This window comes from Sinocyclocheilus grahami, unplaced genomic scaffold (genome assembly GCF_001515645.1).
Source record: "Sinocyclocheilus grahami isolate Dianchi unplaced genomic scaffold, SAMN03320097.WGS_v1.1 scaffold269.1, whole genome shotgun sequence".
Taxonomy (NCBI): domain Eukaryota; kingdom Metazoa; phylum Chordata; class Actinopteri; order Cypriniformes; family Cyprinidae; genus Sinocyclocheilus; species Sinocyclocheilus grahami.
In genome coordinates, this window is record NW_015505448.1 from 352019 (window position 1) to 368283 (window position 16265).

General features: G+C 36.6%; 1 protein-coding gene across 1 annotated transcript in view; it reads right to left on the reverse strand.

Moving 5' to 3' along the window:
* The window catches only part of LOC107599606 (metal transporter CNNM4), a 44028-nt gene extending 28492 nt beyond the window's left edge, over window positions 1-15536 (reverse strand). Inside the window, exon 1 of the mRNA XM_016291252.1 lies at window positions 14137-15536. Within this exon, the coding sequence (XP_016146738.1) occupies window positions 14137-15508 (1372 nt within the window). The 5' untranslated portion in view covers window positions 15509-15536. The remainder of the gene's footprint in view (window positions 1-14136) is intronic.
* Window positions 15537-16265: the final 729 nt, after the last annotated feature.

The following is a 16265-nucleotide window of genomic DNA, read 5'->3' on the forward strand; positions in this document are numbered from 1 at the left end:
CCTATAAGGCCCTTAATGGTTTAGCTCCTGCATACCTAACTAGTCTTCTGCCACGCTACAATCCATCACGGTCCCTAAGGTCGCAAAACTCTGGACTTTTGGTAGTATCTAGGATAGCAAAGTCCACTAAAGGCGGTAGAGCTTTTTCGCATTTGGCTCTCAAACTCTGGAATGGCCTTCCTGATAAAATTCTGGGTTCAGACACACTCTCTCTGTTTAAATGTAGATTAAAGACACATCTCTTTGGCCAAGTATTCAAATAATGCATCTCATAATCTTGTACTGCAGTTATGTCTGATCAAATGCACATTATTATTCCTTAGTTTGGGTTAAACAAATCAATTTTGATTGGTTGGAACTGCAGCTACGCTAATTATGTCTCTATTTGTTTCTCTGTTTTTGCCGTAACTAGGATTTACACAAGCTTCAGTCTGGATCCAGAACACCTGAGAAGAGATGATGCCAACCCCTCAGAGGACCTCAGATGATGCCAACCCTGAAACAACATACAGAACTACCACATTTTGCTATACGTTGATTGCATCATATAATAATTGCTGTTAATAGTGTTCATCGTCTGTTTGATTACGTCTTTAATTGATTTTTCCGTACATTTCTGCCATATGTACATTAACTGACAGTCACCACTGATAAGCTACCACTAAATATTGTAGAAACTTCATTTGCTGTAAAGTTGCTTTGCAACGATTTGTATCGTGAAAAGCACTATACAAATAAACTTTAATTGAATTGCTTTCTGAAAAAACAGGGCATTACTGATCTCATCATAATGTCTCATTTGGCTAATCTGAGTCATATGCAATTAAAGACGCCAATGCTTCTTTATTCAGGAGATGAGTAAAAGAAGCAATTGCATCTGTAATTGCACACGCCGTCTTTAGTTGCATATGTGGTTTGTCATCTGAAGTGTCACTGACGGTCAGTTTCTGAAACTCATTACAATTACATAACTGCAGTACTATGCAAATTGAACATCCGTCAAATCGAACATTTCTGCATGTTTACATTTGATTTCAATTAAAAATTATAAATAGTTACTGCAACTTTTATCCTCATTACGACAACCCCAGAACCATGTACAAATACCTTGAAGTCAACATGAATTGCCACTTACACTAGTGTTGCATATTAGAATGGAGAACAAATGAGGAGTTTGCTAAAATTATGTCTAGCTATTTGGCTCCTGGATGACATTAAGTGATGTCATCTGAAAAGGAAAGCAATTTGAGAGAAAGAGCAAATAAATAAACTTGATACTGATTTGATGATAATAACACAAAGAAACGTTCACCAATTACACAGCCCTGTATCTTCAAAATGTATCATTAAACTTACAATCTTTCAAAAGGAGTAAAAAATGTTCAAATACATAAACAAGTTTATAAATAAAAACTTATTTTTTTCACACACACACACAAAAAAAACATTTTCTGTCATAGTCTAGATGTGGTAAAACAGATCTGGGTCATGTTTGTATTTTTTTTTTTTTCTGTCACTGGCTATAATTCTAACCCTGTAATCATGATTAGGCATAAATAATGTCTTCTGAATCATTCATGTATGTGAAAATCAGCTAAGAACTGAACAAATAGTTGTAACCTGCCTCAGAGGAAGACAGGAATCATGTCTTTGTGGTATTAATTATTAATTATTTGTGCTATAGCAAATCAGGCACTATTTTTGGAATCAGCACCACAAAATTATTAATAAATAAGTATTGGATTTAATACAGCAAATATGATTCAGGATGATGTAGCGTCTGCGTAGGATCATGCATGAAGCGTTGGACTGTTTATGGTTTAAAAGACCCCTTTTAGCCTTTTGACATTTGCATACAAATTACAGTTCTGGTCAGAAACTTTACGTTCGTATAGGGGTTTAAATTGCCAGATGGTTCTTCGCCGTCAAGAAGATTAGAACCAGCCCCCACGAGCATCCCCCAATCTGATTTCAAACACATTCCGCAAAGAGCTGTAAATGGCCAAACTAACACACACACACACACCCAAACTAACACACACACACACATAAAGACATTTCTTTATTTTAGACTATAATTAATCAGTTATAATTGTATCTGGTATATGCATGTGTTGTGTGTACGTTCCCCGATTAGATTAGCCGAATTACCACTCGTTATTTGTATTAGTTAAAGCCATAAAACACTGATATTCAGGTGTATGTATGTATCTTTGGTTTAATCTATTCCAAATGATTGTTTCTTGGTATCAATGTTACCTGTTCTTCATCCCTCGGGCAATGACGTACAGTATGTGATTGTGAAACGCATCATATGACTCGTACGATATTTTGGGTTAAAACTACGGATATTCCAGACCGGCCATAAAGCATGCAAATGAGCCATAAACAAAAGACAAAGAAAGATTCTCCCGCTCAAAATCCATGTCTCTCATTGGCCAGCACACACAGAATAGAAATTCTCAAAAGCGATCAGCCCAGAATAACGTTGCTCAGAAAACTTCTTCTTCGTTTGAGACAACACCTTTCAGGACTCTCAAGACCTTCCTCTTGAGTTTTATTTTCCGGCAGTTTTTACTTTCAAGTAACGTTAGTCGCTGTGGACTTCTTCTTCAGAAGAACCAGAAGTAAAAACTTCCAGCTGACTCCTCACGAACTCATCAAAAGAGCTCCGTTATCTACCGCATCAGGACTCTTTTTCAGCAATCGAAAACCAATGCAAGTAACCGCTTAAAATTATTCAGATGCGTGTTTAAATTTCAGTCCCTTTTAAGGTGATTTTTGGATTCTTTGATGATTTTCCATGGTTGTGGTTAAGTGATGTGAAATACTGCCATTCTTTTCCTATTCTCTATCTTTTCCTTACTTTGTTTCATTCCGTATATATATATGTTTTAGTTAGTTATATGTTAGATATAGTTTCATTTTATTAAATCCCTTATATTCACAACGAATTGTCTCTGTTTACTGTTCACAGTTCCAAGTCAATGAATGTTTGAACCCTTGCTACATTTGGCTAAGAATTACTGCTAGCACTGTACAAAGAAGGACAGTTTATTGTTCCGTGGCCAGAAAATAAATATTCCTTGAATTGATAAATGATTATATTGTCTGCTCGGTGGACGGACAGATCAAATAATTGTAATATTGATTCTGCTACAGTTAATTCGAAGATATAATCTAAATATTTATTATGAATCATAACCAGTTATAATTCGTCATAAATATTCCCCTTTTTAGAGCTAATAAATAATAATAAACGTTACATGACACTGTACGACTGACAAATTCACCAAATTATAAATTATTTACAAACTGTCATGAAATTGTGACATCATGCGAAATCTGACGTATGCCAACATGCTCTCATGACAGCGAGGCTGCAGTTTACAGAGTCGCAATTGCTCAGCTCATGTCTAAAATGTTCGCCCGTTAACTCTATTATTGTGTGAACACTCTGACAGCATAATCTCACATAGAATATGTGATTTTAATCTCATTTCTGAGATCATGTTTTTATTAAACTAAAAATAGAAGACAAAAAATTGGATTACTTGTTCATCTTCATGTACCAGCAGTAATATTTCAAAATAATCCACCTTACTGACAACAAAGAACATGAACATAATATTTCCCTCTGCTTACATAGATTGCTGGCCTCCTCTCCTGACAGTAACACCTACTCTCATATACATTAAAGCTGAGGCACTCAAACGAGCCTAATAATACCAATAATAACCATGCGTGAGTATAAGCAGCTCCATCAAGTATTTACACAAGCAAAAGTAGTTCCTTAGTATTTAACCGTAAGCACTTGGGTAAATAAACAGTAAAATGAACATTGTGAAATAAAGTGAGAGTCTGTTTTGCTCTAAGAGTGGATAAAGAGGCGTCTAGCACAACGGAGACAATCAATTCCAGAGATGCAGTCATCCGACAAAAATTTTATCAAATTATTTAAAAAAAAAAAAACCACCCTCTCCATGAATAATCGTCTAAAACAAACAAAGGTTTGTATGTTTGTATGCACTGGTCAAACGTATGCACCGGTCAAACAAATGTTTGTATGCACTGGTCAGTCCTTTCTAAAACATCATTACTCACAGCTGAGGAGTGCTAACAGATATGACTGGACTAGACTAGACCAGCCACACAGGCATAACCAACCATGTGTTGTCTCATCAGGGCAAATAAATATGACAATACATACGCAATAAGGGCCTGAGAATAAGTGATCAAGAGTTTTAGTCTTTTTTTGGTTGAAATTCAATTCAATTCAATTAAAATGTAATTAAAAATTAAATAAAAAGGAATTAAATTACACTAAATTAACATTCAATCAAATTGAATTAATTAAATAACATTAAATTGAATTAAGTTAAATAAAAAAATTAATAGAATTAAATTAAAAAACATTAGATTACATTAAATTAAATACAAAAATTTATTGAATTCAACTAAATTAAAAATAAAATTGAAATTAATTAATTAAAATAAATTACACTAATATTAAATCAAATGTAATTTAATTAAATTACCTTAAACTGCATTAAATGAAAAATTTTATATAATTAAATTAAATTGCACTTAATTATACTGCATTCAATTCAATAAAATAAAAAAACACATTAAATAAAAAATTCAATTACACTAAATTAACATTAATTGCATTAACTGAAAAATTTAATTGTGTTACATTGCATTAAATTAAATTGTATAAAAGTAAATAAAACGGCATTAAAATACATTACATTACATTCAAATTTTTATCAAATTAAAAGTAAATTATGAAATTAAATTACACATTTTTTTAATATTTCAACCTATTGTCATTGTGGGATATCACAGGCAAAATGAGGACACTTAAAAGCATTAAAACTCTAAGCTTACGATATAATGGGTATAAAGAGTGTTTAGAAATGGTGTTACAGGTACCTGATAAGGGACAATGCTCCCATGGGCTGTTCCCCATCGCCTGGCTTCGATACCAGCGTTGAGGTAGTTGGCAGCGATGTGAGTTAGACAAGCAACCTGTAGACAAATCAAAGGAGAAAAAGTTTGAAATCTTAGGAACTGTCTGTCTACTGTTTTGTGAGTTCAGTGAACTCTTACACGGCTGACACAGCAGTTCATGCGGCCGTGCCGTAAAACCTTCCTCCAACTGGAATCCAACAAAAACTTCAACACTTTTAACATTTACTTTAACAATCATCTTGGTTGCAGCATTTGAATAAAGCTGCTAAAAAAAGGTCCCCGCTTTTTTTTAATGATGCCCAGGTGACATCAGATCAGAAGTCATGCAGAGACAATATTTTGCAATGTACAACCATGTACCGAGAGGACACAGAGAAAGTTAAGAGAGGTGGAATATTTGGTCAGATCAAAGCCTGTCGGTGATGATTTAACAGTCTGGATGTGATTGTTGTGCAGCACCAGAACTCCTTCCTCAGCCCGTACACCTTGAGATGAACCCATTCTTCACTTTCCAGCTGCTTTATTTCCATGACGTCTTACGCTGAGGCTTTTGTTTACCGAAACGTTGGTTTCTGTGTTTAAACGGCTGGAAACAATCTCATTTTTGCCCATTTGCAAGCAAAAACTCATTTATTAGGTCAACACTAAATCATATCAGTGACATTTCTTAACTTTCTTCTTTAGTAAGCTCATTAAATGGTTAGCAACTGGTCCTGAACTGAACCAGAGACAGTATAAACAGAAATAGAGCAAGCAACAATTCACTTGGATCATGTGCACCTCATTAGATAATATCTCTTTTTACATTCAGCGTCAAATGCTTTCTTGAGAAATCAATGTCATTATATTGTGCACTTCACTTCAATATACTTGTTTTTGACGTACTAAGATGAAGCTGAATGTGTGCCACCTCGCACCTCACAAGGTTTTATTCATCACTTCATCTCCTGCTTACACACAAAATACATTTAACTGATTTCAGGCGTCAGACAAGACTTGCTGTTAACTGGTTTTGTGTATTAGACAAAACTCGGCTGACAGTTTTGGATATCAGACAAAACAAAACAAAAACAGATGTTTTCTGACAGGATCTGGTAAAGAAACGCGATTAATATTCCTTGCGTGGAGATTCGATCTCACATTTTTGGTTAGCTGGATATCGGCACAATTCAACATTTTTGGCTTTGGAAAGAAATGTAAAAACAGAGAATTTTTCAATGTATGCAACCAAACATAAGCTTGCATTACTTTACATCATGTCAAGTAGATAAATTAATGCTTACAAGTATTTGCTTAGCATTTTTAAACACGGCTATTTTCAAATAACACAGATTTTTAGCATTTATATACAATTACAGTATGTATTAATTTATTAATATTTTAATAATATTTACATTTGGTATAATTAGCTTATATTTTCAGTTTTCGTATTAATATTCAGGAGATGAGTAAAAGAAGCAATTGCATCTGTAATTGCACACGCCGTCTTTAGTTGCATATGTGGTTTGTCATCTGAAGTGTCACTGACGGTCAGTTTCTGAAACTCATTACAATTACATAACTGCAGTACTATGCAAATTGAACATCCGTCAAATCGAACATTTCTGCATGTTTACATTTGATTTCAATTAAAAATTATAAATAGTTACTGCAACTTTTATCCTCATTACGACAACCCCAGAACCATGTACAAATACCTTGAAGTCAACATGAATTGCCACTTACACTAGTGTTGCATATTAGAATGGAGAACAAATGAGGAGTTTGCTAAAATTATGTCTAGCTATTTGGCTCCTGGATGACATTAAGTGATGTCATCTGAAAAGGAAAGCAATTTGAGAGAAAGAGCAAATAAATAAACTTGATACTGATTTGATGATAATAACACAAAGAAACGTTCACCAATTACACAGCCCTGTATCTTCAAAATGTATCATTAAACTTACAATCTTTCAAAAGGAGTAAAAAATGTTCAAATACATAAACAAGTTTATAAATAAAAACTTATTTTTTTCACACACACACACAAAAAAAACATTTTCTGTCATAGTCTAGATGTGGTAAAACAGATCTGGGTCATGTTTGTATTTTTTTTTTTTTCTGTCACTGGCTATAATTCTAACCCTGTAATCATGATTAGGCATAAATAATGTCTTCTGAATCATTCATGTATGTGAAAATCAGCTAAGAACTGAACAAATAGTTGTAACCTGCCTCAGAGGAAGACAGGAATCATGTCTTTGTGGTATTAATTATTAATTATTTGTGCTATAGCAAATCAGGCACTATTTTTGGAATCAGCACCACAAAATTATTAATAAATAAGTATTGGATTTAATACAGCAAATATGATTCAGGATGATGTAGCGTCTGCGTAGGATCATGCATGAAGCGTTGGACTGTTTATGGTTTAAAAGACCCCTTTTAGCCTTTTGACATTTGCATACAAACTACAGTTCTGGTCAGAAACTTTACGTTCGTATAGGGGTTTAAATTGCCAGATGGTTCTTCGCCGTCAAGAAGATTAGAACCAGCCCCCACGAGCATCCCCCAATCTGATTTCAAACACATTCCGCAAAGAGCTGTAAATGGCCAAACTAACACACACACACACACACCCAAACTAACACACACACACACATAAAGACATTTCTTTATTTTAGACTATAATTAATCAGTTATAATTGTATCTGGTATATGCATGTGTTGTGTGTACGTTCCCCGATTAGATTAGCCGAATTACCACTCGTTATTTGTATTAGTTAAAGCCATAAAACACTGATATTCAGGTGTATGTATGTATCTTTGGTTTAATCTATTCCAAATGGTTATTTCTTGGTATCAATGTTACCTGTTCTTCATTCCTCGGACAATGACGTACAGTATGTGATTGTGAAACGCATCATATGACTCGTACGATATTTTGGGTTAAAACTACGGATATTCCAGACCGGCCATAAAGCATGCAAATAAGCCATAAACAAGAGACAAAGAAAGATTCTCCCGCTCAAAATCCATGTCTCTCATTGGCAGCACACACAGAATAGAAATTCTCAAAAGCGATCAGCCCAAAATAACTTTGCTCAGAAAACTTCTTCTTCGTTTGAGACAACACCTTTCAAGACTCTCAAGACCTTCCTTTTGAGTTTTATTTTCCGGCAGTTTTTACTTTCAAGTAACGTTAGTCCCTGTAGACTTCTTCTTCAGAAGAACCAGAAGTAAAAACTTCCAGCTGACTCCTCACGAACTCATCAAAAGACCTCCGTTATCTACCGCATCAGGACTCTTTTTCAGCAATCGAAAACCAATGCAAGTAACCGCTTAAAATTATTCAGATGCGTGTTTAAATCTCAGTCCCTTTTAAGGTGATTATTGGATTCTTTGATGATTTTTCAGAGGTTGTGGTTAAGTGATGTGAAATACTGCCATTCTTTTCCTATTCTCTATCTTTTCCTTACTTTGTTTCATTCCGTGTATATATATGTTTTAGTTAGTTATATGTTAGATATAGTTTCATTTTATTAAATCCCTTATATTCACAACGAATTGTCTCTGTTTACTGTTCACAGTTCCAAGTCAATGAATGTTTGAACCCTCGCTACATTTGGCTAAGAATTACTGCTAGCACTGTACAAAGAAGGACAGTTTATTGTTCCGTGGCCAGAAAATAAATATTCCTTGAATTGATAAATGATTATATTGTCTGCTCGGTGGACGGACAGATCAAATAATTGTAATATTGATTCTGCTACAGTTAATTCGAAGATATAATCTAAATATTTATTATGAATCATAACCAGTTATAATTCGTCATAAATATTCCCCTTTTAGAGCTAATAGACAAACAACAAGCGCTACTCTACACTGCTCAAAACTCGCGTTTGAATCATCAAAGGCAAATTTTTACATATAAAAAAAAACGTACTTACAGTCTATGCGTCAGAACAGCCAGCATTGTAGTCTACTCTACCAGGATCAGGAAACAGTCCTCCATAAAATGTGCTGCACACATTTGAATATTTGGGTTAAACTGTTCTGGAACAGTGTTGTAAATACAACTTAACCACTGATTTCTAGTCGTGTCCTCTTTTGGAAGGCCAAACTAAGTAGTTTCGTTTTCACAACGAAACACACAGCGTCACAAACGGCGGGCTAGAGTGAGCGGCGGCCAGAGGCCTAGAGTGAGGAACAGCGGCAGGCTTGAGTGAGGAACGGCCGGTGGGTTAGAGTGAGCGGATTCGACGAAGGAGCGGCCGGCGGGCTTGCGGCAACCACATATGATGACCCCGGGCTGGACTCCGCTTGACAAAGTGGATATAGTCCTCTTTTGGAAGGCCAAACAAAGTAGTTTCGCTTTCACAACGAAACACACAGCGCCTTCACGACATGGCGGCGGCGGCGGCAACAACAATACTACAGCGAGAATACAAGTTACGCCTTCTTTCTTTGCGTGAACATTTGGGCAGCGTTATGCAAATCTTCCCACATCGTGACGTAGACATGTGGGGGCGTGTTAGAACAAGCCGTTTTAGGTAGGCGTGGTTGACTCTTAACTTTTATAAAGAATATCTCTTTGGATTTGAGACTTTAGTCTTTGCAACTTCACAGATCTTCTTTATGCACCAAGAGCTTGTAACACTCCAAAGAGAAAGGAAAAATTTAAATCGCATCATATGACCCCTTTAAATATATTAATGTATATCATGTTTTTTTTTAATAGATTTAAAAATCTGAAAAATATATATTTTTTATTCAATAAATACATTTTAGCTATACCACTTGATTTGAAATCTTTTTTTGTTTTTATAAAATACATCTAAAAAAATTTATTTTTGGCCCGTGTTTCTTTGTTGCAGTAATGAGAGGTTATCCAGATATTTCCAAGAAAAACTCAAATATATCTTAACAACTGTGTTTACTATTGTTGAACCACTTGATTTTAAATATTTTTTAATAGATACAATTGGCCTACATAATACCATATTTATCTCTTGACAACAACATTTACATTCTCATGTTCAAAAGAAACTAAACTATAATTAACTTTTTAAAAAATCTAGTCTGAAGAGAATTAAATAAATTTTTTCTAGAATATCCCATATTTGTGTAGTTAAGTGTAAATGAAAAGTGCTATATCTAAAACCATCCAAACACGTGCACAAGCACACAGCATATGCTTGGTCAGCACTCCTGATAAACAAATGCCTTGACAGGAAGTAAAAGACAGGAAGAGAGAAATATTTGTGACACTGTAAGCATGAACAGAGAAACACAGAGATTGTGATCCTATTAGAATACGGAGAGGCTTATGACATTACAATACCGTCAGAGAGCTCGCCAAATCCACTTAGCACAACTAAACACAGACAACAAAACAACGAAATAAAGCACAGGTTTGACAGAAATGTGTCTTTTCCTTTCTCTTAATGTTTTTTAATTGCACTTGCACTTATCCCCCTCATTTTGCAATGCAGAAATGAGCTGTTTTCTTTGAACTACTTATTCATTAGCCGGCTGCAATCGGTAAAATAACTAGAAGAATAACAAAGTGCAGTAAATGGTTAAACTAGGCCTACTATAGTTGCGCTACAAATCAGTGTGTTCATGATTATGGGTTAGGGTTAATTAACAAATAAAATAATGAGAAAATAATACCAATAAAAAGCAGCTTATTACACGGGTCACTGGAATTCTTGATTCAGATTGGTCGGTCGCAACATTCCGAGGTGTGTTTTTCACAAACAACAACCATCGTTATTAGCGATGCCTAATAACACGCCGCTCATCCAGGTATTTGAGGCCGGTGCGACTTTTACATCTCTCATATCACACCTCCGCACTCTTTCTTGTTTCTTTCAAATGCAACAATCATCTTGTGCCTCGGTTTTGACTGTATTTACTATAATATGATAGACTTAATAGTAGGTCAGTGGTAATATTAGTAAATCGTTCACCTTGTTGCCAGAACGATTGTTTTGAACACTGTGATGGATTTATGATAATGAACAGGTAAGATGTTAAAATGTAACATTTTATGTCCTCATCTTTACCGAAACACTGTGTGAATAATGATACAACTGTATATTATGCCTTAAATGTCAGTCTTTTCTGAACTTTGTTTGTCGTTTTTCATTGTGGAAGCTTTGCGCTTACAAAGCTAATATAAAAAATTCAACTCAAAACAATATCAGATCATTATCCCTTACATAATAGACTGTTTTTGTATAGGTAAAATAACTGGAAGCAAATGACACCTTGCACACCCCCAGTTACAAAAAACCACACCTGCTGTTAAGTTAAAAAATGAGGTGGATATGGGGCCAACAATCAGCCAGGGGAAACCCAGTCATTCAGCCACTGAGAATAAGCCATTCATGGTGGTTATTGCCCTGTATTTCCCCTTTACTCCTTCATGCAACACATAACCAAAACCAGTTGCCGCAGTACCACGTGATAGAAGCCTAACCCAAAAACTGGGCGACAGTGGCAGAATGCCATCTTTGAGGATCAGTGCGTTTAAGCAGGACATGAAAAGTGGATGAGGAAAGGAATACAATGGTTTTGGTTTGTATCATGGATGGGAAGTGAAGTAAGCAAAGCCTTCTGCATAAACTAGAGGAAGTGCTTCAAAACAGACAAACTCATGAGCTGAACAAACAGAATGCACAGCAATACCTTGTTTTCATTTCAAACCAAGCCAGACAACACAGCAATGCAAAATTGTTTCTTAAATGACAATTATAGATGAAAAGCGAACAGATTGTACCTGTTAGTCAATGACAATGAACAAAAACCTCTATACCAGTAGTCCGGGGGCCTGTCCCATGAAGCCAGATTAGCTGGCTAGCCAGGCTAGTTTCAGTTTAGTTTGCACCAATCCTGGGTTTTAGGTACCATGAAAGTGGTTTGGCTTTTAGCGGAGTTCATTGCCATAGTAACTTAAACTCCACAGCTAACCTGCTCCAGGCCAGGTTATGTTCTGGGTAAGAGATCTCAAACTGAAATTGGACCAATCAAATGTGAGCAAAGTGACACATGTCTGACATCAGATTTATATATGATTTATATTATTATTAATCCATTACACACAAGCATTTTTAGTTTAACAATTATTATAAAGCATTTACTTTAAATGAATATTAATACAGATCATATGTAATATAAGCTATAGAATCAATAGATAACGCTTTAAAAATGACTACATGTGACCTTACATGTTTGAGTCTCGAGTCGCTATATATTATCAACTATAGGGCTGCACGATTAAAATCTCTTTGGTCTCCAGTTAAAATGAAAATTGTCATTATTTATTCACCCTCATGTCATTCCAAAAATGTCTGAATTTCTAAAACACACAAAAAATATATATTTTAAAGAATGTTGGAAACGAAACCAATCAAGTCAATGCTGGTAGCCACTGACTTGATTGGTTGGTTACAAACATTCTTTAACATATCTTTGAACAACTTGAGGGTGAGTAAATAATGACAGAATTTTTATTTTTTTAGGTGAACTATCCCTTTAAGGTGCAAGTCATGACATCAACAGAGTCATGAGTCTAATATGGTACCTTTCAGATAACCATAACAATTTCTGAGATATTCAATGCACCATGGAACCAGGTTTAAAAAGATTAACAGTAAAACCAAACATTTTATCTAGCTTCAACATTAAGAAGTTATCATGTTATCAGTGCTAATGTCCTTTGGTACTGTCATGTACCATTCACATGAGCACACCATATTGTGTGACTATCACTTATAGCGAATGAGCTATAGTGCCACTTCAGTTTATTAAAAACTAAAATGGCAGGAATGTTAGCGCAGTATAAATCCCAAACTTGAGAATTTTATACTAGACTACAGGGCAGGCAGTCAATCAGATTTTAAATGAATGTAGGCTAATTAATATGTCATTTTGACTGGTTTGGCTGTTTAAATTAATGCCAAATATAACAATATAGAAGAATATACACACTTCTTTATAAGTTCAGCAATAGAACAGTTCAAGGTCTAGAAATGTAGCTCAAACCCCAAGTCAAAGCCTGCTGACAGTAAACTTGTGCAAGCAGTGATTAGACCGCAGGTTTTGCTCCATCATTAGTGTCATGGCTATTGTGATGACAACAAACACACGTGATTAGTCAAACAGCTCTACAATGTTAAATTTCAGCTCAGTATTTATACAAGGCTTTAGAAGTTAATTACAAATGTCCGCTTAAACATATTTCCCATAGGGCGCGTAGTAAAAACATGGTACAATGGTTACCCGTGGTTAATCAACTAAGGATTTACTGAATTGAAGACTTGCTGCGAAATATTTCCAAAAACGTCACGACATGAAATGGCACTCACAAGTCATTTTACTTCTGTAATGTGACAATTTGTAGGTGAAACAGGATATTCAATGGGGAAAAAATTACATAATTGACTGGATCATGATCAGCTCTTTATATCAGGGTTATTATCATTAACTGAAGCTATTCATTCAGTTTTGTTAATTAAAATAAAGCCGAGATAAAAATACAAATATTGCATTGTTTTATTAGAATATTAGAAAAAAATTATTAAATAGTAATATTAAAAACTACATAAAATTACAAAAAACAATTACTATAAATATTAAAATCAATAAAATGATCAAATCAAATTCTAAATATTATTACAAAATTATTATAGGATACAAACAACACTAAAATAACACTATATGACCGGTTTCGGAGGGGTGGAATCAAAATTTAGAGAATTATTGCAGTTGGAAAGATTGAAAACACATTTTTTTTTGTACTGAAATAACATGCACTTGATGATCATTCACAGTCAGACCACAAATGTGTTTTAGGAAGCAAACAAGGTCAATTTCATGTCGACTTCATGGGCTTTAGGAAATAAGAGAAGACAGACTGCCAACAGCTGACCTTGACAGTCAGAGGAGGAGAGAAAGGCCCACAGGGATGTGAGGATGTGTGTTTTCCAACCTGATAGGAGCGGAACTAATTAAGAATAGACAGAACGAGCGGCCTTCTCCACAAACCCTGTAAAAGTGGCATCACTGCTGATACACCTCCCTCCGGCTGTACTGTTCCTCGCTACACCAGATGAACATCGAGTGACGATGAGAAATGCTGCAGCAAAAAAAAACAAAAAACAAAAAGTGACTAACCTTTCTTAAACTCCTCCAGCATGGAATCCAACTTAGTGTCGTGAAACACAAAGTGGACCGGATGGTTGTAGAATTTGGTGATGGTCTTCAACGTAGTGCAGTCATCCGGATCCACAAACGCCAGGTCTTTCACAAAGAGGATGTCCACTATATTGGTCTGTTCGTGCTCATAAACTGGAATGCGCGTGTATCCGCTCTCCATGATTTCTGACATAGTGTTGAAGTCCAGCACAGCATCGCTGTTGATCATAAAACAGTTGCTGAGTGGAGTCATGATGTCCTCCACTGTCTTAGTCCTCAATTCCAGAGCACCCTGGATCATGTTCATCTCCTCTTTCACCAGGTCGTTGTATGGCGCAGTCACCTTCAGCATCCCCACCAGCTTCTCCCGGTTGTACACGGTGCCGATCTCCTGGCCCAGAATGCAATCTAGAAGTTTGCTGATGGGGAACGACAGCGGAAAGGTCAGAAGCATGAAGAACTTGGTGAGGTGGATGGTGTTGGCACCCACCGCCAAGCCGTGGCGAGAGCAGAGCGCCTGAGGAACAATCTCCCCGAAGATGACAATGCCGATGGTTGATGCCACCACAGCACCCAAACCAGAGCCGATAAGATCATCGAGCAGGATGGTCAGTGTGGTGTTGACCAGCACGTTCCCGAGGAGAAGCGAGCACAACAGATAGTTTCCTTTCTTCCGGATGGGTTCGATCTTGCGTGCGTACTTCTTCTCTTTCTCCGTGCCACAGCTCTGGACGATTCGCAGTTCCATGGGGTCCAAAGCCATGAGCCCCAGGTTTAGACCACTGAACATACCTGAGAGCACCAGGAGGCAGGAAATCAAGATCACCTGGAACCAAATGGGAAGCAGAGACTTCTTCTCCTCCACCACATGCAACTTTCCATCATGTTCTCCCAGGAGGTACCACTTCCCATCTTGGCTGTGTCTGATGCACAGCCCGTAATCCCTCTGGGACTCACTTTTCCTAAGTGGTTTAATACTGACCTCCAGCACCCCAGATGTGCCCTGGCTGCTAACCTCCATTTTAGGCTGGATGGAGAGGTCTTTGGTGAAGTCAGCACAAGTCCTGTTGAAGTCAGAGCTGCTGTCCTCGCCCTGCTCCACGAACTTAATCTGCTCCCAGGTGTCATTACTGATTTGCAGTCCGTAGAACCTGAGCTTGATTTTGCTCCCCTCGGTTACCTGTATGATTCCATTGTCGGTGGTCGTGGCGGGCTTGTCGCTCCACTCCAGCCGCATGCCGAGGATTCGGCTGTCGCTCCCCAGGGATTCCGCTCCATTCGCGCAGATTTTACTCCAAAGGAACAGCATTAACGTTAGCGTACACCCTTTCCCACTCCATCCTGTCGCCATGTTTGTTTCGCTCTCTGCGGAATGAGAGTTGACGTCACCTACTCATTTCCCAAGGCCTCGCCCCCTCATTAACATAACTCCAATCAGCGTGCGGATCGTCACCTAATGAGGAAGAACGAGCCTTCTTGGCAGAGTTGCCAAGTCCGCGGTTTCCCCGCAGAATTGGACTAGTTTAACACTGTTGCCGCGGGTTGTTTTTCATGTCCGCGGGTTGAAGCGACCCCAATAACGTGATATTTAGCCTCTGGAATGCGAACCCAGCCAAAAACGAGTATTTTACGTGTATTTTACCTTCCGGAACGCGATTGGGCTAGTTTTGGGCTAGTTTTGAGTAGCACTTGGGCGGGTTTTGTTGTGAAAACCTGGCAACCCTGCTTCTTGAGTTTGTTTTTTTTATTTTTTATTTTTTTTATTAACAAGATCAAAATACATGTATATGACAAACACTATACATGACATAAACAATAAACATTATACATGAAATAAACAATTTCACACTAGAGGGGCTGTATACAAATACTAATCTATATAAAAATATTAAAGCGTTTACAAACTTTCACCGTTTTAATTGCTTTTTGTTTCATAGAATATCGTATAGTATCAATATAATGCTCCATTTCCTTCCTAAAAGAAAAAAAACTTAGTTTTTTTTTGCATGAGAACTTTTGTGAATATGAAATTTTGCATGTAAACAAATAAGATTTATCATGCAAACGTGACTGTGCTTTTCTTTGCTGTTCTCCAATATACCAAATAA